We start from the raw sequence: 22214 nt of genomic DNA, 5'->3' as shown, positions 1-22214 counted from the left end.
TGTGACACCTGTGATCAAATAGCACTGTTGTCAAATTTCTTGCTGCTTTACCCTTTTTTTTTTTTTTTTTAAATGTCTGGCCTACATTTTTATTTTGCAAATAAAAATGTTTTGACTCATGTTCTGATTTAGTAAACAAATGATAATTTGTTCTGATCTTCACTTCTACTTAGGCATCCAGCACAGCATTTAATGGATTTGCACAGGTAAGAAGTAAACGGGTTTTGAGATTATTTTTTGTCTGTGCTGTTAGGAAGAGATTAGGACTGGCTGTACAATTTCAGAAAATCTGTTCTACAGATGAGCTGCACAACAGTGTCGTACTGACTCAAGTCCCAGCCTTGTGTGTTCTCAGAAATTATTTCTAGATGTTACTAGAATTATGTTAATATTCTTGGTATTCTTGGCCTGGCTGAATTTACGAGCAAAAATCCAACTACCTTAATGGGACTGATTTTTTTTTTTTTCCTCCTAAAAGGACTGGTTTAGCTTTTTTTATTGTGCTCTTTTGTGGATTTTTCGTACAATCCCCAAATCCTGTAAAATGTGGTTTCTTGAATTTCACATACTTTCACGACTCTGTGTGTGTATATATAAAGTGAGTTTTGTTTGTTTCTGCATCTTTTTATTTCATTTAAGATACATTTTAATCCGAAAGTTAAACTTCAGTTATTTGTTTGCTGCTCTGCTGATGGTGACACTCTGTGTTAAGCACCGCAGAGGTGTATGAAGATACCACGTTTATGCTTTCAAATGCCAGGGCTGTGCCAAGATCCCAAATTTCAAGTGGATAACCTGGCACTTCATTAATTTCCAGCACCCTTTTAGAGACTGGCTCATCCACAGCACACCCTGTACACCATTTTTTCAAAGCACCCAAAAAAGCTGAGCTTATACAAGAGTGGAAATGAGCCTTCTAGTGCTTAACCATTCTGCTCTAGGACATTTAAATTAGTAAAGGATCCAGAAGGAAGGGGCAAAGCACAAGGCTACCACCTCTAGTAATTATGGCAAAATGTTTTCCTCGAGGAAATTAAAATTTTATGCCTCCACTGTGGTAGGAAAGGAATTTGGTCCATCAGCGTTTTTCACATTAATTGGTTCTGAATGAGTGAGGTGTTGGAAAACATCTCCATTTTTGTACCTTCTTACTGCAGGTAAATTTTTGTATCTGTAATTACTATAGTTACTATTCAAACAAAAGCCCAGAATCAAGAGATGTGAAAGTAGCTTAGAGCTAGTGTACTCCCCAGGCACAGACACACGTAGTCTGCAAAAAAGATTCTGAGTTTCACAACTTAAATTGCATTGTGCCTGAAACAAAGTCCTTGCAATTCGCATGTATTTAATGAAAGGTTTTTCACTGCCTTTAGTAACTTCGCATGGTTTAGAAGCATAGAATATATAATTGAAAAAGGAATGTCTTTAATATTAGTAGTGCTTACCTAATAACTATGATTAATACTTACTTAGGTTATCTATTTGTCATGTTATTCTGTGTGAATTTACTTATGACTTTACTTGAATAAACCATTAAAAAAATTGATGCACACCTGCAAACATCCCATCTCAAACATTTTTGCATCATTGTTTTTCATTTCTGTATCTAGGATACCTCTGCATTTACAGTGCAATCAAACGAGAATGTGACAGAGCCTTTGGTAAGTGGTAGCTTTTGCTTCCTTTTTAAATGCCTTGTAAAAAATGGCACCATTTTTCCTTTGTGCAAAGATGTTTTCTCCTTTTTGTGTTTTCCATCCTCTAAATCACAAAACCTTAACCTGGAAGAGTTGGTGGGTGATATCATTGTAGTTGTAAATCTTTACTCATTGAAACAGTCTTTCACAAGGATAGTGCAGAGAAAAGAAAAGAAAATCAGGATATGCTAAGATATATTTACTTTTCAAAGGTGTAGTTAAACAGTTTGTTAATTTATTGCATTTAAGAAATTACGAGTACTATGGTCCAGTGAGTAGCAAGCAGGTGATAGTACAGGATGGCTGTTTAAATGTCTCCAATATTGCTGTAGTTTTACCCACTCTCCACATATTAATAGCAGGCACAGTCAGCTTCTAAGGAGTGGAGAATCTTTTTGGAAGTGATCATACTTGGGCAGTTTCTTAGTTTCTCTTGCAGTCTTTGGTTAGCCTGGATTAAGGAGGTGGAATGGCAGCATTGCTGGGTGAGCGCTATAGCTACTTCATAGCAGCAGAGTGGTACTCAATATTATTTAATGAGACTTTTATATGATGCCTGTGGTGGTGCTTGTGTTCATAATGGTTACTGAATATGGTGACAGTATTTTTAATTGTAGCTGAAATGTGGTCACTTGCCTGAAGACTGCTTGTCAACAAGTGACTCGAAGCACATCAATGTAACCTGCATTATAACGTTACCTGTGATTTTAAGCCTGGAAGTTTTTTCCAGTGTTAAATCTCAGGAAACTCATTAGTCATCTTACCTGGGAGAAATTTACTTTGTGTTTCTCGTTTCAGTTGTATTTCTTGTTTGTGAAATTCCCTAGAACTGGAATTAATACACTACACAGATTTCTGCACAGCGTCGTATAATATAATGAATGTTTCTTTATGCTGTGCCAAATCCTGAAAGTCTTGCTTAGGCAGACTTCTCATTAAATATCAGCCTGCTTAAGGAATATACGACAAAAGAAGTGAGAAACTATGGGGGGTTTTCCCAAAAAATATCAGGGAGGAGAAGGTTTTAAGAATTTCATGGAAGCTGTCTCTCCAGCTCAGGAGACCTTCTAGCCAGCTGCCTGTTACCAACTGCAAAGCAGCTAAATAGCTTTTGAGCTTCATATTGTGCTGAGCAATTTGTTCATGGCAAAGTAATCTGCCAGGGTTATTTTATCTGGTTGAATCAGCCATCTTGTAAATGGAATATGCTGAGCAGAGCTTGGAGCTCTCCACTTGTATGCACGTGTATTTACAAAGTGATGTCTCCATTGGAGATAGCACTTTTGCTGTGAGCTATTTTGCCACAGGACTGAATGTGGTGCAGGTCTGGTGAGATTTGCTCAATCCCCTTGCTAAAAAACAAGCTTAAACCAGAATTTAAAGGGTGGAAATCCCAATAGTGTGTTGATAAATGAATGCCTTGTAGGTGATGAGAGTTCAAGAGAGAATGCATTTTAATAAGGAACCAGGAATGATTTTTACACTGCCAGAATTCAAGTAGTCAGGGGTTGCCGTTGTGCATATAAAAGCTGTTGGAATCTCTGCTAATTGCTTCTTACCTTCACTGGAGAAGGGACTAGGGAATAGGGGATAACTTTAAAATCTCATATTTGAAGCCCAGTGTTGGTACACACAAGTGCCAGTTTCAACTCCTGGCCTTGCCATCACTTTCTGGAGCATTTCTGAGCAAAATGGGTGCCTTCCCTCCCACCTCCATCGCCCCTTTCTGTAACCTAGGAAGCTGATGCTTTCTTTCGTTGCAAGGGAGGGATGTAGGACTGGCTCAATTTCCATATAGAACATTAAGGATGAAAATGCCCCTCAGATACTGAAGGCCAAGCACTGCTGTCCTCCCCAGCACAGTTCCCATTCCCCTCCTCCCTCCCCGCTATCATGTGCTTCTCAATAATTTTTCCACTGTCTACTTAAAAATCAATAAAACGAAAGACTGAGGCTGAAGAAGCTCCACCTGGGGAACCCAAAGTCGAGGAAACCCCTGCTGCTGCTCTTGCGGAAAAGGAGGCCATCCCTGCTGAGCCTGCCGAGCCAGCAGAGCAGGCTGCGGTGAGTGACCTGTCCCGCATGCCATCTCCTGGGCCTCGTCCGAGCCACCTTTTGTCATGGTGAATGTGCCTGCTGCATTTCAGCCATTCTTTCCATCATCACCATCCGTCCATGGGTGGTTTACCCAGCACCCAGCTGTGTCACAGCATGCCTCTCCAGCACATGTACTCCTTTCAACCCTAAAATGTCATTCCTCTTATGTTTGGCATTTTAGACTGAAGTTCAGCTGAGTGTTTGTGGTTTCACAGATTGTTTGATTCCAGATGAACTTCAGAAGGGGAAAAAATCGATGCCATTATTAAATGACCTTATTAGCAGTTTTCTCATTTCATTTCAAGCTGAGCTTTAAGCACTAAGCCAATGTACATTTTGTATGGTCCTTTCTAGACCATGAAAATACCAGGAAAAAGTGATTGTAATATAAATGTCTACAAGGCTTATGGTTCTAGAAGCCAGCCATGAGCTGAAGAAGGAACTCCAAGTGCCAGTTTGAAGATTTTTACATGTAAGCATTAAGGAAACAGGGGTAGGAGAAGAAATGACAGCTCTGCAAGAAGAACAAAGCAGGGCACCCGATATCACTACAAATTAGGAGGTGGTCTGAGATAGTAGGTGTGGGGTTTCCTGCTGACTAGCATCCCTTTTTATAACAGGTATCTCAGTGAATATCCTTTTTATCAAACTGAGGTTCCTCTTCTATGTACTTCTGCCAGAAGGTCTTGGTGGTGTGTGATATCCACAGGCTAAGAAACCCTGGAGGAAAAAATGCATCTGTTTTTGTAGGCTGACAGTTTTCATGCTTTCTGTTCCAGCTTTTCAGTTCCAGCTGTCTGTACCATGGGGTTAAAAAGTGGTATCCAACACAAATGATACAAAGAGGCAGGTGGAACTTTAGCTGTAGCACCTGCCTAATTCATTCTTCCCTTGCTCCCAGCTTCGTAAGAGAGGAAAAATAATTTGTTGTAGAAGGAAAGGGGGGCAGTGCTGGGTGGGCTGTTCTGGAGGACTTTGAGGGGAAAGGGAAGATAATGCCTGTTGTGTCCAACCCTTCCCGTTCTCCATGAACTCCTAGCAGCATTGCAGCTACGAAGGGAAACAGCCCCTGTGTGTTCCCTGGAACTATTTTTAGGGTTTAACTGTGATTACACTTGCATGAATTTAGAGTATTTATTTCCTTTTTTTTCAATTCACTTTTGTTCAGTTTAATGGTACACACTACAGCAAGTGACTTCAGGATCATCCCCTTCCAATAACATAACCAAATGAAGAAAGCCCCATGGTCTGTGGAGACCAGGCTTTCCCCCTCCTGTGTGTTTTCTTTTCAGTTGATATAAATCACAGTAATAACTTGTCAACTCTATAGTAAGGCACAGAACGAAATTGCCTGTCTGAGGCACATTGTTTTCTCAAACTCTTGTCCAGAATGTCTCATGTCTAGTCAGAGTAAAATTGGTAGTTTGGAATAAAGAAGGAGGGAGGGAAGGTGGAGAGAGGAGGGATGGGAAATCTCTCATTGGTCTGGAGCTCTCCTCTTCCCATGAGTGAATGGCAGAGAATAATATGGAAAAGCAGATATTAATGAAGCTGAAAAGGTTGATTCTAGATGGTTTTATTTTGATTATCTGCAAGGATTTAATAAAGAAAAAAAAATTGTGAAAGTAGTTCACCATTTTTCTAAAAGGAAGCCAGCTGCTTTTTGTGTCACACTGAGACAAAGCAGTGCTCTGAAGCCTGTTGCACATCTTAAGCGCTAATAAAATGACAGGCTGTGGCTGCAGCACCATGCCTCTGCTCATTGCCTGGCATGACCTTTTCAGATGATCCGTTTTGCTGCCTGACTGTCCATTAGGAGTTCTGGGTCCACGGTCTGTCAGCAGCTGCTCTAGCCAAGGCACAGGACTGCAGAGCTGTTGGCAGAGAGGCAGAGAGAAACACGGTGCAAAAGCCAGGCAACTTAAGAGCAATCCAGGAGGAAAACTGTAGGCATTAAATAGAAGTTAAACAGTTTTGATTAAATTGTTGTTGTTTTTGTGTTGCTTTTTGAAGTTGTCCATGCTAATTTGGGAAAAAAAACTAAAAATGTTGTTTTTTAAAATGTCCGAATTAGAGTCATTCTGCATTTACCTCTGAGGGGTAGTTATTTCAGGAAGAGTTTTCCAGGACTTGCAAAGAAGAGTTTTGAAGATTAGGATTAATGACAAATATGATCAAAGCTAAGGAAAAGTACACTGAGTTGCAAAAGATGAAAACATGTCATTTCTCGACAGCAGTTCTGCATTCACTTGCTTTATGTGTGACAGTTTACTTTGGAAGTGGAGTTGTAAAATATTGATAGATACTTTCTTATTGGGAATCTTTTATCGAGTATAGTAACTTCCAGTATGGAGTGACAGCCACTAATCAGTTTAATTTTTCTGTGGTAAGTTTCCTGTCACATTCCAGTAATCCAGGAAATTTATGGCATGCATTCTTCGTTGTAGGAGCTTCACAGTAAATCTTCTGGCAGGGTTTTCATTTAAATTAGGGTGAGAATAGTCCAGGGGACAGGGTACCACTTGCCACTCAGGGAGTTTTGGATTCAGTTACCTGCTGGTTTTAGTCTGCATGAACAAGATTGCCAAGGCTTCATTACAAGAGCTCGTCAGAATTGCTGCCTGGGATCTCATTACATACTTTTGTCTTGGTCTTTCAGGTCTCAAATGCTGTAGAACAAGTAAAGTTTTTGTTAGTAGCTGTCAACAGTTGATCCTTTTTGGGGAGGGAATAAAATATTTGCTAATTAAAGGGACAGAATGACCATGTACACCAACAGAAGCACAGTTAACCATGGTAAAACATCCTTGCACACTGAAACAGTGGTTTCCTTATGTCCATAGCATCCCTAAAGGCAGCTGTAAAATCCAAAGGATGTGGTCTAAAGGATATAATGCATTAACTGCTGATCTGTTTCTTTTTCAAATAATACTACCCCTCTCACCACATCAATTTTTCACATTCAAACAAAGATGGTATGAGAACATTATAATAAAGTGAAAGCTTGTGAAACCTTGTTATTTCCTGTTCTTCTTCTCCTGCATGTGAGACATAGCTTGGAGTTGAAAGCACTGCTCAGAGATCAGCTTTTTGACTTGTTATGCTTATTAGTTTGGAAAGAGCCTTTCACTGCTTTGGGTCTGGTGCCTGCCTCGATTCTGATATTGTCCTATTAAAGCAGTCAGACACTCAGCTAAATACTGTGGTTTTCGGAGCTGTGTATAAGCATATATGAAACTACCTCCTGATAAGCTCTTTGCAGACACTGAACAAGTTAAGCAGAGGCCAGGAAACAGCCAGCAGCTTTGAGGGAATCTAACTATGTTTGAATCCCACAGTAGGTACAGTTCATGGTGCCCAAATGGCATAGCATGTCATTTGGGAGAGCAATACAGTGGTTAGATATAGAAGAGCGGTCAACTGTGTCCAAATTCCGAGTGTGTGGCTAAGTGCAGGTGCAAAGTTGGAGCATGAGGCCGTTAAAAATACATGGCTCTTGTATACGAGAGGGAAGTGATGTAGAATAGTGTCATTCTGTTGAAGTCTGCAGAAGCAGATTTTTCTCTGTTTATGGAACCAGGATGTTATTTCAGTCATCCTGCTTACTCAGCCTAAAATGGTACAGTTCATGCTACTGTGCCTCTTTTCTCAAACCCCACTATCCACAAAATCTCACCTTCCAGTTAATCAAAAAAGGAAAAGCAAAATGCTACTAATTTGACTAGGGCACAATAGTCAAATTAGCTTTGGGAAGTCCCAAGCTTTGGGAAGCAAGGGTTGCTCTCCTTACTTTCCCCTTTCTCACCAAAACTGTGCTTTTGGTTAGCCTGGAAAACAGTCCTCATTTAAAAATACGTTTATGTATATATTAGATTTGTCTGCAAAGAGGCCCAAAGCTGGGCTGATGGAATTCTTACCAGAGAATATTTCCAGGATATTAGTAAGAGAAGGGCAGAGGCTGACGCATTCCTGACTACAAAGTGCAGGATGATGCTCATTTCTGAAGGCAAATTGACTTGTAAATACAGCTGATGGCAGAAATTCAGCACTTAAGAGTAAAAGTAGAGAAGGCATCTATCTGCAGACTTGCAGTTGGACACAGAGCTTTTATGGGCGATAGAACCATTTGTATACATCTCTTCTGTAAAAAAAAAAAAACAAGGTGAAACTCGTGTGGGTGGCTGTGTGCATGTGTGTATCGCTAGAGTAAGATATAATTATATTTTGCTGTTAATATTTGTTTTTTCTATTTAAGGCCCTCTACAGTCTCCTCAAACTCACTATAAAATCAAGGACGTTGTGACAGAGGCTTGGCTGCTTCAGAAAAAAAAAAATAAAAATTCGTTTTTAAAAAAGGTTCTATAATGCTGTAATTTTAACAGGAAACAGCTGTGAGAGGTTTCTATGGTAACACCACTGTCAGCAGCTGCCTTGCCCTGGCATCTGGACATGTTTGGGGCTTACGAAGTGACTGCAGGCAATACTAGAAGATTAGATTAAAAAATACATGAGTGATAGGAAGTTTGGATATAACTCAGAATTCTTTGATTAGAAAAGAAATATGCAACTATTTCAGCCGAAACTTGTAGAAATTTTGGAGTGACAGTTTGTGGGCGTGTGAAGGCAGTTAGCTGGAGCCTGAGTACTTGAGGTCTCCTGTTTTCTGATTTCTAAAGCTTCTAGTCCAATCTCCCATGCCCTCACATGGGTTTGCATAGCTTGTCTTCACCTTTACAGCTCTTTTGAAAAATCCAACCTAGCTGTGTTTGCAAAGCAGCCTCAAAATTTATTACCAAGGTGGATTTCCATAATGGGGCTTTGATTTGCTTTTCCTCAGCAGAGCATCATTAGAAATAGCCTGTGTCTGCAGGGAGTCAAACCTGAGCAGAAAAAAAGCACTTCTAACTGTTCCAAACCAGGCCTGAATCTTAGCAATTTTGACTGTTGACCCTCTGTAGAAAAGGACCTAGTGTTAGATGGCATCTGTGCCTGAAAAAGTGCTCTGTGGGGGGAGCCCATTACCGTTCAGTATGTTTGATACCTTGAAAACCTAAATGGGTGTTGGATTTGGAAAACCACTGACACGTCTGATTTTTTAAATGTCAGGCCCCTGCTGCATGTACCACTGAATAATGACATATTTAAAGGTGGTCCTGCAAAAAAATGATGAACTTTGTGACCCTCCTCCTTTGAACAGCCCCTTTTAAATGAGTTACAGTCCAATATGAGTGGAAGTAGTCAGTGTTTTAGAAAGTTTACCTTGAAACTCTGGTGAGTTGCAGGGGCAGCAGCAGGTTATAATGGGAACCGTTTGAGTCTTGGGTGGGAGAAATTTGGGCTCGCTGGGAACTGCAAGGTCAGCAGTGTTGTGGGTTGTTGCTTACTGAAAAATTCTTCAAAGCTGGTGCTATTATGAGAATACTGATAATAAAAGTAAATAAAATTGTCCTTAGCCCTTACAGTGTGGTGACGATGACATATGTAAAAGGTTTTATTTGTTGTTTTTCAGCCTAGAACTACGTTTTTTCATATTATATGAGGCAGCAAGAATCTTTCTGCTTGCTATATTCCATCCAGTTTAGCTCCAGCCATTCATTTCACTGCATCCCATACATGCCGTGCTTCTATTAAGCTTGATTAATACCAATTTCTCTGCAGCCGTTACCTCAGCATGAGTAAGGTGATGACCATATTTCCTCTTTATACAGGACAGTGTCGAGGCAGGGGATAAGGAGACAACTGGAGTTGCTGAGAAAGAAAGCGAGGTACATATGAACAGCCTCAAGAGTATGGTTGTGCTTTTATCGTCAAGAGAATCGTGGCAAAAAATATATTTGTCGTTTTGCATGTCATCAATATGCAGGCTGATACAATGCGACAGTGACCTAGCTGCAGTATCTGTTCTAACACTGTGCAAATATATCTAAATCTGCAGTACATATTCTAACACCAGAGCACTGCTCATTCAATGCAGGACCTGCCTTAGAAACTGCCTATTGCAGCAGTATGGAGCGATAAATATCTCAAGGCAGCAAACAAAGTAGCTTCATGGTAGAAGGAGGTATAATGCTCTTTCTATTGATATTTGGAAATAATGTTGCAGTAGCTTTTACACTTTCCAAAAATGTGTTTGCCTAGCCTTCCTGCAAACATCTTTATAAAAAAACCCCAACTTTGATTAATTATTTTTCCTAGCACAGTATGTCCTGAACTAAAACAGATATTTGAAAATAATTATGTTACGAGTTTGTTTGCTAAAGCACAAATCCAGCATCAAGTTAGATACAGGTAAAATCAAATTACTAAGCAACTGAAAAGCTCAATTACATACTTTAAGCCATGCATGTGTGAACTCAAATGATTGTATTTTGCTTATGTTTCTTCAGAAGTGATAAAACTGCTTATCCTGAATCCTTCTATACTGAAGTGAAACTATAATGTGTTCAAACATGCACAGAGACCAGCACAAGAGGAATGGCTATGTATTAAATGCAGGGATATAAGTAGGGACTCATAAAGAGATTGTAACTCCTAGTTACTAATCACTTCGGATTTGTATCTCGAGGTGCTGAGAACCTCCTTTTTTGTTGTCCATTCACTTTGGTTTCAGAACACAGTAAGTCCAGCTGTCCAAGCTTGAGTTTGTTATTTACTCTGCTGTAAAACAGCATTAGCTCTGCTAGAGTCAAGGATATATCTATGGCTCCAGGGTATCCCGGTGTCACTGGGAAGCGAGTTTGGGACTCACTGGTGCCATACTCCTCATCCATGTAGAAATCAGTGGAATTACACTAGCAAGAAGGTACAGAAGAGGAATGGTGTTGCTGTTGACACAGTGCAAGAGAGTGTTGCATTTCTTCTCTAGCATTGGCTTGTCACTCCCAACAGGTCTGGTCCAAGCAGAAACATGCAAGAAATTCATAGAATAGTTGGGCTGGAAGGAACCTTTAAAGGCCATCTAGTCCAATCCCCTGCAGTGAGCAGGGACATCTGTAGCTACATCAGGCTCCTTGGAGCCCTGTCCAACCTGACCTGGAATGTTTCCAGGGATGGGGGTTCTGCCACCTCTTTATCCTGTGGTCACCTCACTATTCTGTGAGTGCAAAGGCTAAGTCTTTGAATCTTTCTCCTTTTTTCTAATACCACTTGTCCGTATAAAGTTGAGGACTCTTACCTGGTGAGTTTGAACCTGTGTTCTGTTTACAATAGCAGTATTACTGTATGCAGAAGAGCTGCCGTAAGAGATCAAGCTATCACCACGCAGAAACATGGTGGGGTGGCTCCTGTGCCTGGGATGTTGGAGTGGAAGGATACAGGCTCTTTAGGAAGGACAGGCAGGGGAGGCAAGGACAGGGTGTCACCCTCTATGTCAGTGACCAGCTGGAGTACATGGAGCTCTGCTTGGGGATGGATGAGGAACCAACCAAGACCTTATGGGTCAGGATTAAAGGGAGGGCAGGGACAGGTGACATTATAGTGGGGGTCTGCTACAGGCCACCCAACCAGAGAGACTGAGCAGATGAGGCCCTCTATAGACAGATAGGAGCAACCTCACGTTCATAAGCCCTGGGGCACTTCAACCACCCCAACATCTGTTGGAGGGACAATACAGCAGGGTATAAGAAATCCAGGAGGTTCCTGGAATGCGTTGGTGATAACTTCCTTCTTCAGGTGACAGAGGAGCCAACGAGGAGATGTTCTCTGCTGGACCTTATTCTCACCAACAAGGAGGGGCTAGTGGGGAATGTGAAGCTCAAGGACAGCCTTGACTGCAGTGACCATGAAATGGTGGAGTTCAAGAGCCAGGGATTAGGTTAGGAAAGCTAGAGCCCTGACAGAATTAAATCTGTCCAGGGACTTCAAGGGCAACAAGAAAAGCTTTTTTAGGTACATCAGTGATAAAAGGAAGACTAGGGAAAATGTGGGCCCTCTCCAGAAGGAAACAGGAGACCTGGTTATCCAGGACATGGAGAAGCCTCAGGTAGTCAACAACTTTTTTGCCTCAGTCTTCACCGGAAAGTGCTCCAGCCACACCACCCAAGTCGCAGAAGGCAACTGCAGGGACAAGGAGAATGAAGAATCTTCCACTGTAGGAGAAGATCAGGTTTGAGACCATCTAAGGAACCTGAAGGTGCACAGGTCCATGGGACCTAATGAGATGCATCCATAGGTCCTGAGGGAACTGGCAGATGGAATGGCTAAGCCACTATGCATCTTATTTGAAAAGTCGTGTGAAGTTCCCACTAACTGGAAAAGGGGAAAAGGGGACCTGTTGGAGTGAGTCCAGAGGAGGCCACGAAGATGATCAGAGGGCTGGAGCACCTCCCCCATGAAGACAGGCTGAGAGAGTTGGGATTGTTCAGCCTGGAGAAGAGAAGGCTCTGGGCAGACCTTACAGCAGCCTTCCAGTACTTAAAGGGGGCCTGCAGGAAAGGTGGGGAGGGACTTTTTATGAGGACATGTAGTGATAGGACAAGGGGTAATGGCTTTAAACGGAAAGCAGGTAGATTTAGATTAGATGTAAGGAAGAAATTCTTTATTGTGAGGGTGGTGAGGCACTGGCACAGGTTGCCCAGAGAAGCTGGGGCTGCCCCCTCCCTGGCAGTGTTCAAGGCCAGGCTGGATGGGGCTTGGAGCAACCTGGTCTGGTGGAAGGTGTCCCTCCCATGGCAGGGGGGTTGGAACCAGGTGATCTTTAAGGTCCCTTCCAACCCAAACCATGCTATGATTCTATTTGCTAAGCTGATATCTGGCCTCCAGTGCATGGTGATCCCTTTGATACTGTCACTTGCATAACAAATTTTTCAGTACTAGGCCAAAAGTCTTCCAAGACTTTGCAAGCAATTGATGTATGCATGCATGATGATTAGTGCCTCTTGACATTATATTAGCTAGCTTAGCTGCAGTTATAACCAAATGTCATAAAAAATTACCCAGTCCCTTTCTAAATCCAGCTCTGGGATGAGATCTTCAGCTCTGGAAGACTGACATAGCTCAGGGAGCTATTCTGGCAGACCCCCAGCAGCAGGCTCAGCACCCCTCCTCCTCTCCCTGGGCTCATTCTTGCTGCTGCCCAATCTGTGGCATTGTGTTGGGCTGACAGCGATGTTAGTGAGAGGAGAGTGCAACCAAGTGAATCAGCTGCATCTTGGAAAAAGAAGCATTCGTTGCTGCTGCAATTAAAACAGTCAAGTGGTTCTTCTATCGCAGCCCTCATTATCCTGGATGACCCTTTCTTTGTCCCCTGTGTGGCTGGTATAACGGGACAACTGTCCAAATTTCAATAATACTACTAGAGATAGCTAATTTGAATACTATTAGACTATCTAATATTATTGATGACCTATGGAAAAGAGAATTGTGTGTTTGGTTTTCGATATGAAGTAAGGTAATACAGGTAACTGTGCAAGTGTGTGATTCACCATAGCTGGGTATGAATCCAGTGGGATAAACCTCTGTCTTTTTTTTTCTTTTCTGTACTAGTCAAATATATTTGAGGCTGACAGTGAGGTTCATTCTCTGCTACCTCACATGCGTTTTTGTACAAATTTTTTTTAATCATGTGGCTTGCATTAGTTTTGTACTCTAAGACACAAGAACAAATGATTATGCAATTGTGGCTGTTGTATACATTCAGTGACTCATGGCTATAGGCTGTGAGAGCATCACCCTTTCACCGTGGGGCATTTGAGAGCTGATTCGTGTAAATCAGTGTTCTCCTCCTTAGTGAAATAAAATGGGCTATACAAATCCAATAAATGGAAGTGTTGATCCTAATCACGACAGACAGCAAGATCAATTTCTGCAGCATGCTGTTAGATAGCACATGGTATAAAATCAATTTGATATGCACTCTGTTTCCCAGTCTTGCCTACTAGCCTCTTCCAGGCCTTTTACACTCACTATTTATTTGAATATCTTCTTGGGTTAAGGCTGCTAAAATTGGTAGCACTATGAGTGCATGCCTTACAAGTCACAGGACTGCCCATGTCTTTTGAGGTCTCTTTTTATGATAGGGCATCCTTTGTCAGCAGCATTTTCAATTTAAACGAAAGCTTTTCCAGTGATTTCTACAAAACCTTATAGGATTTTCTACCTTCAAGGACTCCAGAAGAATTTCTTTATCATCATGTCAGTTAATAGCAGCGAATAGGTGTAGTGCTGAATATTAGACGCTGCTAAAAAACAATGCCTGAAGAGTGACTATGAACAATTGCAGGTAGTTCAAGTAGAGTTCAGGTAGCTGAGTTAGCCTCATCCATGGAGGAAAGATCAAATTGAGGAAACAAAGAACATCAGGCTGTTAACTGGAGATCAGAGATCTTTCTGCTAACTGTAACTTGACATTGGTACCTAGAAAATATTTTTTCTTCAGTGTTTTTACTTTATCTTGGTGCTATCTGCCATACATTAAAAATTCCATGATGAAGTTAATTGGATTAACAGAACAAGTTTTGTCATTTACCTTCCCCCCTGCAACCCTTAAGATTAATCCACAATAAGTATATATCAAACATGCTACTGTAAACATATACCACTATATACCAATACAAATGTTAGAGTGATACATAAATTACAACGATCTCTCCTGGATGAAGGATTCAACATTGATCTATAGTCAGGTACTTTTCTATCCAGCTTTCAAGAACTGGAACAAAACATGCATTAACTTTTCAACACAGACTGATCACAAATGCTACAGTCATATCCAGACTGAATGGGCTTTCATGTATGTTTCTTTTTTTCATACTGACCTAGCTATGGATCTTTACGGTTACATTTTTTTCTGATATCTGATCGAATCTGAAGATTTCTGATCTTTATCCAGCTGTAGAATATATTTGCTTCTGCTGATATAGCCTGATATGCATGTCTCTCTATTAGAAAGGCAGTATTTTTGAAGACAGCCCAGGTCTAGAGGTAGGTGACAGTAGCTGGAGAAGGCTTGGAGCTTCTTCCTGAGAACAGAGTCCACTAGCAGGGTCCTGTGGACCCCTGGACAGCTTGCAAGCTCCTCCTCCTCAGCAGAAACACGTGGTGAATTTCTTCCACAATACAGCTTGAAGGCAAGAGAAGAAAAATACTAGAGCCTTGGCAAACTGCTGCTCCGCTCGTAAGGCCCGAGGACTCTGCTAAGTGGTGCCCAGAGAGGTTTCATAAATGTCTCTCTCCCACCTGTTAATCAGCTTCCCTGCACAAGCTTGCCCCCAGCACTGCTGTCCCTCACAAATCAGGAGGAACCCCAGTGAAACCAAGGCCATGGATTGGCACCACCCAGGGAGGTCATAGAGCAGAGGCTGGTCCATGGTCTCTCCAGCAGATATCCAGAACTCGTATCTTGAAAGGTCCCTCACTCTGTTGTTTGTAGGTGGTACCTGTCACTGAGGGGGCTGTGACAGCAGAAGATGGTGCAGCTGTGGCCGCAGGAGCTGGTGACGGTGCTGCTACCACTGAGCAGGAAGGTGTTGCTGAAGGTGACAAACCTCAGGGAGAAGAAAAGGAGGCTGATGTGTCTCAGGTAACTCATGTTGGTGCACGGGAGAGTGTGTTAGGGGAATCGGGACAGATTGAGCAGCCCGAGAGAGGCACGGAGCTGTGCCCCCAGGTCCAAGCAGTAACAAGGCTGAGGCTCTCCTGGGATAGCCCTGGGAGGGGCCCACACAGGGTATCCCTTCTTTTGAGTCCTTAATTTGGATTGTGCCTGCTTTTGTGCCCCTGTGCTTCCCTGGGCTTGTGGAGATGGGACTTGATGGGCTGATGGCTCCTATGATGGGCCTGGGAGCAGCATGGGCAGGGTATTGTTTGGGCTCCCCCTCTTGCTGTTGTCTTTCTGTGCTCCTCTGAGAAGATGAGCTTTATCACATAACCTAATAGGGCTTTCTGGAGAAACAGGCGGAGAAAGTAACGGATTTTTCTTGTCTCCTGGCACTGTGTGCTATCAATAGTGTGACTTTGTTTTATGTAAATCACAGTGGTCAAGCTATGTCTGCGTCTGGCCTGCTGCCTTTTCTTCTAAGGAGCTGAGGAACAGCTACTAGAGCAGACCCTGAAGCTGGGCAGCTAGTTGTGAGCTCCTGTCATTGCACGTTGTAGTTCTTCTGTGCAGCAGAATACGATGGTCTGGCAGAGGATTGGCGAACATGTTCTTTTCAGTTGGATGCACCAACAAGTTTCATTAAATGCTTTTTGTCCTAGGCTTCGTTATTGGTCAGATGCTACCTGCTTAGTCTTTTTGCTTTTTCTGCTCCCAGTTACATTCTTGTAAATCAGGAGAAATCCCCTCAATCAGTCAAAGAAATAGGCCATGTTTCCTTCTTTCATTACCTTTGTATCACTATTATCCTGGTGACTTGAATTCCCAAAGAAATATAGGACAGTGACTCCTGGAATGTATGGCTTTACCGAAACCCACCCAAAGTTAAGAGCAAGGTGGAAGAGAAGGGTCTGTTAATTTCCATGCACATTGAAAATGAAACCCAACCTAACTGCAGAGCATTTTCATTATTTACTGCAATGACTTGTGGTAGTATAGAAAGTAGACTTAGGAGGACTAAGGGGAACAGTGAAAACAGGGAAGGGGTTACTCCTTTACATTCTTGCGCATGTACTGTTTTCTGTCTTAATGTAAGAATTCACTGTGGAGGAGAAAGAAATCCCCATTCCCATATATGCCCCATGCAATAAAAAAATAGTTGTGTTTTCCTGCTTGAAATGAAATACTAAATTCTCTTGCGGTGCCTTTGTGGGGTTTTGTTTGTTTGTTTGTTTTTTCCCCAGGAAAAAGTCAGCAGCATCCCTTCAGTAGTAATAGAGCCAGCATCAAACAACGAGGGGGAGGGAGAAGAACATGAAGTCGTCGTGAATGAGTCCAAAGATGCCGCAGCAGAGATGGGCACTCAGGGCACTGACACTTCTCCCAGTGAAACTTCCCAACTTGGAAGTGAGCAGAAACTCACTGAAGAAATCCAGGCTGCACCTGCTCAAGATCAGCCTGTTCCAGCAGACGATGCAACTTCTGCAATGCCACCTGGCTTTCTCTTTAAGGTCTGCTTCTTTAGTCTTCTTTTAGACACCCCTTCAGATCTAGCTTCTGTGGATGTGTCTGTCTGTGTAGATAGTGTGATGATTTCTTGAGGCCAAAGGACGCTTAGTTTAACAGCCAGACACACACACACGCAAATACACAACTTTAATATTGTGTTGCTGCTTCATACAGAAGCTTGAGAAGATGCATTTTCTGCACACCATTGTTGCTGTGTGTATCCTTATGTAGCTGTAAGACTCACTGAAATACAAGGACCCTTTCATCTCACCAAATTGCTACTGAAAATTAGTATATTGAGTAAAACTGCACTGCCACAGAGTTAGTCAGCAATATTGTATGATATATGCTAACAATATATCTGATATACTAGAAATGTATTTGATCTTTAAGGTCCCTTCCAACCCAAACCATTCCATGACTCTACGAATATTAAAAAATGGCATTTTTCTGGCCTGAAAATCTATAGTGGAAGTTCTGGTTCTATTGAAACCCATGGGACTTCTACAATTCACAGTAAAAAAGCCAAAATATCATCTGTGACTTTGGTAATATTATAGTTATAAACGGTTAGGGTAATAAAACAGCAAAGTTTAATGAGGTATAAGAGAAATTCTCTCCTTGGCTGGCAAGACCCCTAGGGTTTCCTGGTTCACAAGGTTCTTTGATAATGCTTCTCACTTCAGAATCACTGAGCAGCAGAAAAGCTCCTTGAGGAGGGATGAACTTTACATTCTTCCTATTATAATTTGCATAGTTCAGACTAATTAGTCCCATAGCACTCCATAAGTATGCCGTTCTTCTTGGTCTGTTCTCATTGCTCAATATTTTCAGCAAACTTTGAGAATAACATTAAGGTGAGGGTGGACAGTATCGTGCTACTCTGACTCAGACATGCTGACATAGTTCATCTTTTGTTTTTTATCACACTCTCTTGGGTCAGACATAAATAAGGAGAAGGAGAATATATGCCAGCCATCTGGCTCTTGATGCCATTTTCTTTCGTTATTGCAAAGTTAGCATGGTACTGGCTGTGATTTGAGAAAAAGAGACTAGCGTATCTCTTAAGGAGGTAGAACCATTTAGTTAAAATGATCTGTTCACAATGATATACTGATCCTGCCAATGTTTTAGTAATCACCCCTTTGAAAGACAGATACTGTTGGCACACCCATCTGCCATTATGTGGGAGCTCTTTCCAAGGGCAAGCATTAAGTAGAGTTGCCATTACTCACCTCTTTGATCACCTGTAGAAATGGGCGCTGTACGTCCCACTCAAATTTCTATGGATGTTTACAGCAAGAATGATTTCCAGTGGCTGCAACAGGAGAATGAGAGAGAGTCTGAAATATCAGTTGCTGAGAGTCTTTCCCAATTTTATTTGCAAAATCCTGCCGCCCCTCTCTCAGATCTAGTAATGATAGTGGGGAATAAAAGCAGGTTCCTTACACAGAAGGAATAAGGGTGGCAGGACTTGTCCGAGAGGCAGTACTTGTGAGGTGTAGCAGTTTCATCTGTCCTTGAGATCCTGTAACCTTAGGAAAGGATCTTTGGGGTTCCTTCGGTAGTCTCGGGAAAATTTACTTAAGCTGTCCCTGCTTCCAAGGATATGAATAGAAAACTTTGACATGAATCAATGTCAACATTAATGATTTGGATGGACCTGTCTATAGCCATATGTTTGCATAAAGAAGGCACTTTTTTTTTTTTATTATTTTTGCAATAATGATTTAACAGTAATTTTGCTGAGAAAATGTCTCTATTTAGATCATGTCTCTGTGATTGGTGTAATTTCCTCCAGGTCGAAGTTCTACACGATTTCGAGGCAGCTAACAGTGATGAGCTTAATTTAAAACGGGGAGACATTGTACTAGTAGTTCCTTCTGAGACCACAGCTGATCAGGTAAAAACATGTGGCTCTTTTTTTGTTGACATTTTTCTTTGTCTCAACTTTTTTCTCATAGATTGTAGGTAATAGGAACATGTATTCAAAAATATCATTGCTGTTACAAAACACAAAGACTTTAATTTTGTGTTTGTGCTTGGTTTCATATGAGACTAAATGGCACAGTTGGCTGCAGCTAAAGTACCAGATATATGCTTCTAGCAGGATCTGACCTCGGCATATTTTCTAGGGCTTTTTTGTGGATTTTATGCAGGCACACATGCACACAAAAACTTAATACGGGAGGTGGCTGACAAATTGTGCATTATGTTGCTATACATAATCCTATCTTGACATTGAAGTAGAATTGATTACATGGTCCTTGGATGTTCAGAGTGAATTTGGAGAAATAATACAAATTCACCCACAGAAAGCACTGAGACTGCCCAAAAATTGTGCTGTCCTACAGCCGAAATGTATGGAGGTGCTGCTATGTGCGCTGCATGCCTCTAAAGCTAACTCTGCCCTCTGGAAGCCTGAACCTGAATTAAACAACAGTTTAATTTCATTAAAGACATCTAACTTTGTTTTAACGATGTGTTTCAGGTAAATTTTTAAACAATTTTATTCCATATGTTAAATTGAGTTGCAGTGAAGAGAGCTGATTTTTGGCCGCTGCTTTAGAAGAGAAGACCATACTGCACACTGGGCACCAGCCACTTCATGGGCATCCATTAGTGCCAGTAGTGTTGGGTGAAAAGTCTCCCATTGATTTGGGGGTTGAGAGGTGAGGCACTGGATCTGCCTAGTCAGGTAGCTAAGAGCACTGCTCTGAATGAAGAATATTTCTTAAAATAGGTCTAAATACTAATGCCCTAAGCACATACGAGTGTTTGAAATTGTTTCGATGGTTGATGCTGTCCAAAGGTAGGTAATAACCAGTGTTCGTCATCTCAGCTGAGCTTTCTTTTAATAAGTAATTTTTTTGGTGTTTGTTTGTTAATTCATTTGTTTAATTTCAGAATAAATATATTTTCTTTCAGCAGGGCACTATGCTCTTTTTGTAGAGATAGATTCTGTTGTCCTTACTCAAATTATGCTGCATCTGACCTCATGGGCAGTTCAACTGATTTCATTATCAGTATTTGCAGAACAGGACACTGCTGTAAGGATAGCAAAATCTGCTCTGCTCTCTTCCGTCTGTTTTTCTTAGGACTTTATGTATTAAATATGCTTACTCTTCACATTGTGAATCCATGAAGTATGTTCTTCTCTTGTGGTGTGCATCAAAATTCCATTAGCATTAATTGGAGTAAATTGTGTGCAATGATGGAGGAAATAAACCTTTATGTATTCATGTTTCTGAACCATTCTTGTCATATCTTTATTACTCTGTACATATTTGCCCTTCATGTTTAACATCACCATAAAGCTTAACCTTTTTGTCTTTTGCCAGGTACTTTGTTGATTTATATAGAGTCTTTTTATCTTTGTTATTCTTTATTCCCTTTCAAAATTGACCTATCAAAACCCATAATTCTAATATAGCTGGTAACGCCAGCCTGTGTTCCGCATTCGAAGCAAACCAGTCCCACCCAGTGGCTTCAATTTTTCTGTGAGTCTTGAATTGAAGTTATTATCAAGTGAAACCATTCATTCTTTTGTACAATGTACACTGCCTGTGCTAGAAAGCTGCAGTTCCTCTCTCCTTTCTCTCAGATATTCCACATGCCTCAGAAACATGTCCCCAGGTACGTGTACCTGGCCAATACCATCATAAGCTGCATCTGCTTTAATGATGCTTATTTTGGGGCAGAGAGCCGGTACACCACTACATGCAGCCACTGAGCGATCATGACTCAGTGGTGTGTGTGAAGATCTGTCCAAGCTACTCTGTCTCCCTGTGTATGTACTCTGTGCAATAATAATATGGCAACATTAGAAATTCTGTTTGTCATGGCTTTGCTTTGGCTCCCGTTCTTAAAAGAAACAAAGCACAGAGTGACTGAGTTAGTGAGATGAGACTAGGTTGATCATTTCTGAAAATACTGAATTTATTTTATTCCAGGTAGAATGATCACACTTAAAAGAACCCAGCACTTTCCAATATGAAATCCCGTTTTTGATTGCTTGGACTGCTGGTGATTTTTTGCAATTTTGCCTGTCAAGTTCTAGTTTAGATTTCCAGGAGGTTTTAGAAAAATAATTGCATGTTAACTAAGTTTGAGTTTCTAGAGAAAGTAACTCCAGAGACTGAAAGAACTGTTGTTTCTTTTGACTGTGGATACACAAACAAGAGAAAAGAATTCTCAGGGGGAAAAATTCAGATTGAAAACTATTTTTTTCTCCTGTCTGTGGTATTGTGTAATGTTTCTGGGTCACTGCTATGCCCTTACTGCGCAAGTGTGCCGATATTGTTGTAGCAACTTTGAAAAAGTCTCAACAGAGATTTGCACAGGTGCAGCTCTGGTGTAATACTGGATGACCTGGAAGACTGATTCTGTCCAGTTTGGTGTTCAGCTAGGGGTTAGATGGGCAAAAGGCCATGCAGTATGCTTCACGGTCACTCAGTGTGTCTGGCAGAACAGAGAAAATGGTCTGTGCAAAATCAGAGGCTGCTTTTGAACCAAAGCACCAAATCCTTTAGCCATGTGACTCTGAAACATCTTCAGGTCTGAAGCTCGTAGCAAGGAAATGGGGAGACCTGAAGTTTAAGAGACTCTGTCTTTTTCCTTGCAGGAGGCTGGCTGGTTGACAGGCATTAAGGAAACCGAGTGGCTTCAGTACAGAGATGCAAATAGTTATAAAGGACTTTTCCCAGAGAACTTCACACGCCATCTGGAGTAGTTCTCCGCTCAGCCAGACGAACATGGTATGAAGCTCAGTCAGTAGGTTTTTAACCTCTTTGAAACACAGGAGCCCACCTTTTTGTAGTTTAAGGTGTTAATGGTTTACAGACTGGTGCCAGACAAAGCTTGTTGAAACATATCAAAATGAGCATGAACGCAAACAGTTAAGCTAGCGATTGCTGAAGCAGTACCTGAAAAAAAAAATCAAATAAAAAAGAAATGTCCTTATTTGTTCACATAAACGTGGCAACAGGTTTGTTTGTGCTTTGTCAGAGCTATGGTGATCCTGTATTTGGTCCTTTCCCATGAAATCTGAAATTAGCCTCCTCAATACCAAAACCTTAACTTCTCTGCACTAAGTGTATTGTATTGAGTTGCACTGCAGAAGATTTAATTAGTTATCCTGTAGTAATGAGGTCAAACTATTATAAGTTTCATGTGTTTAAAAAAATAAACTGCTGCAACGTTTTTCAATGTTCTGTTTGGACATGCATAATATATATACACATAAGAACTTACATGTGTATATATAAGTGCATATGGATATATATGCATTTTCATGACTTCATTGTAGTTCTCTGGCTGTGTAGTGTCATCAGTACACGCATTGCTCTCTCACTGTCTGGCATTACAGGAAATGGTTT

The 22214-nt window shown here is 41.3% G+C and overlaps 1 protein-coding gene across 1 annotated transcript in view; it reads left to right on the top strand.

Annotated features, from left to right (window-relative positions):
- The window catches only part of AMPH (amphiphysin), a 121166-nt gene extending 99598 nt beyond the window's left edge, over positions 1–21568 (top strand). The window contains exons 15-22 of the mRNA XM_086467816.1: positions 174–206; positions 1611–1661; positions 3645–3761; positions 9503–9559; positions 15163–15312; positions 16572–16838; positions 18638–18739; positions 21461–21568. Coding sequence (XP_086323942.1) covers positions 174–206; positions 1611–1661; positions 3645–3761; positions 9503–9559; positions 15163–15312; positions 16572–16838; positions 18638–18739; positions 21461–21568 — 885 coding nt within the window. The remainder of the gene's footprint in view (positions 1–173; positions 207–1610; positions 1662–3644; positions 3762–9502; positions 9560–15162; positions 15313–16571; positions 16839–18637; positions 18740–21460) is intronic.
- Positions 21569–22214: the final 646 nt, after the last annotated feature.

Source organism: Leptosomus discolor, chromosome 7 (assembly GCF_034619465.1).
Source record: "Leptosomus discolor isolate bLepDis1 chromosome 7, bLepDis1.hap2, whole genome shotgun sequence".
Taxonomy (NCBI): Eukaryota; Metazoa; Chordata; class Aves; order Leptosomiformes; family Leptosomidae; genus Leptosomus; species Leptosomus discolor.
Note: the sequence above shows the minus strand (reverse complement) of the source record. Positions and strands in the feature narration are given on the sequence as shown.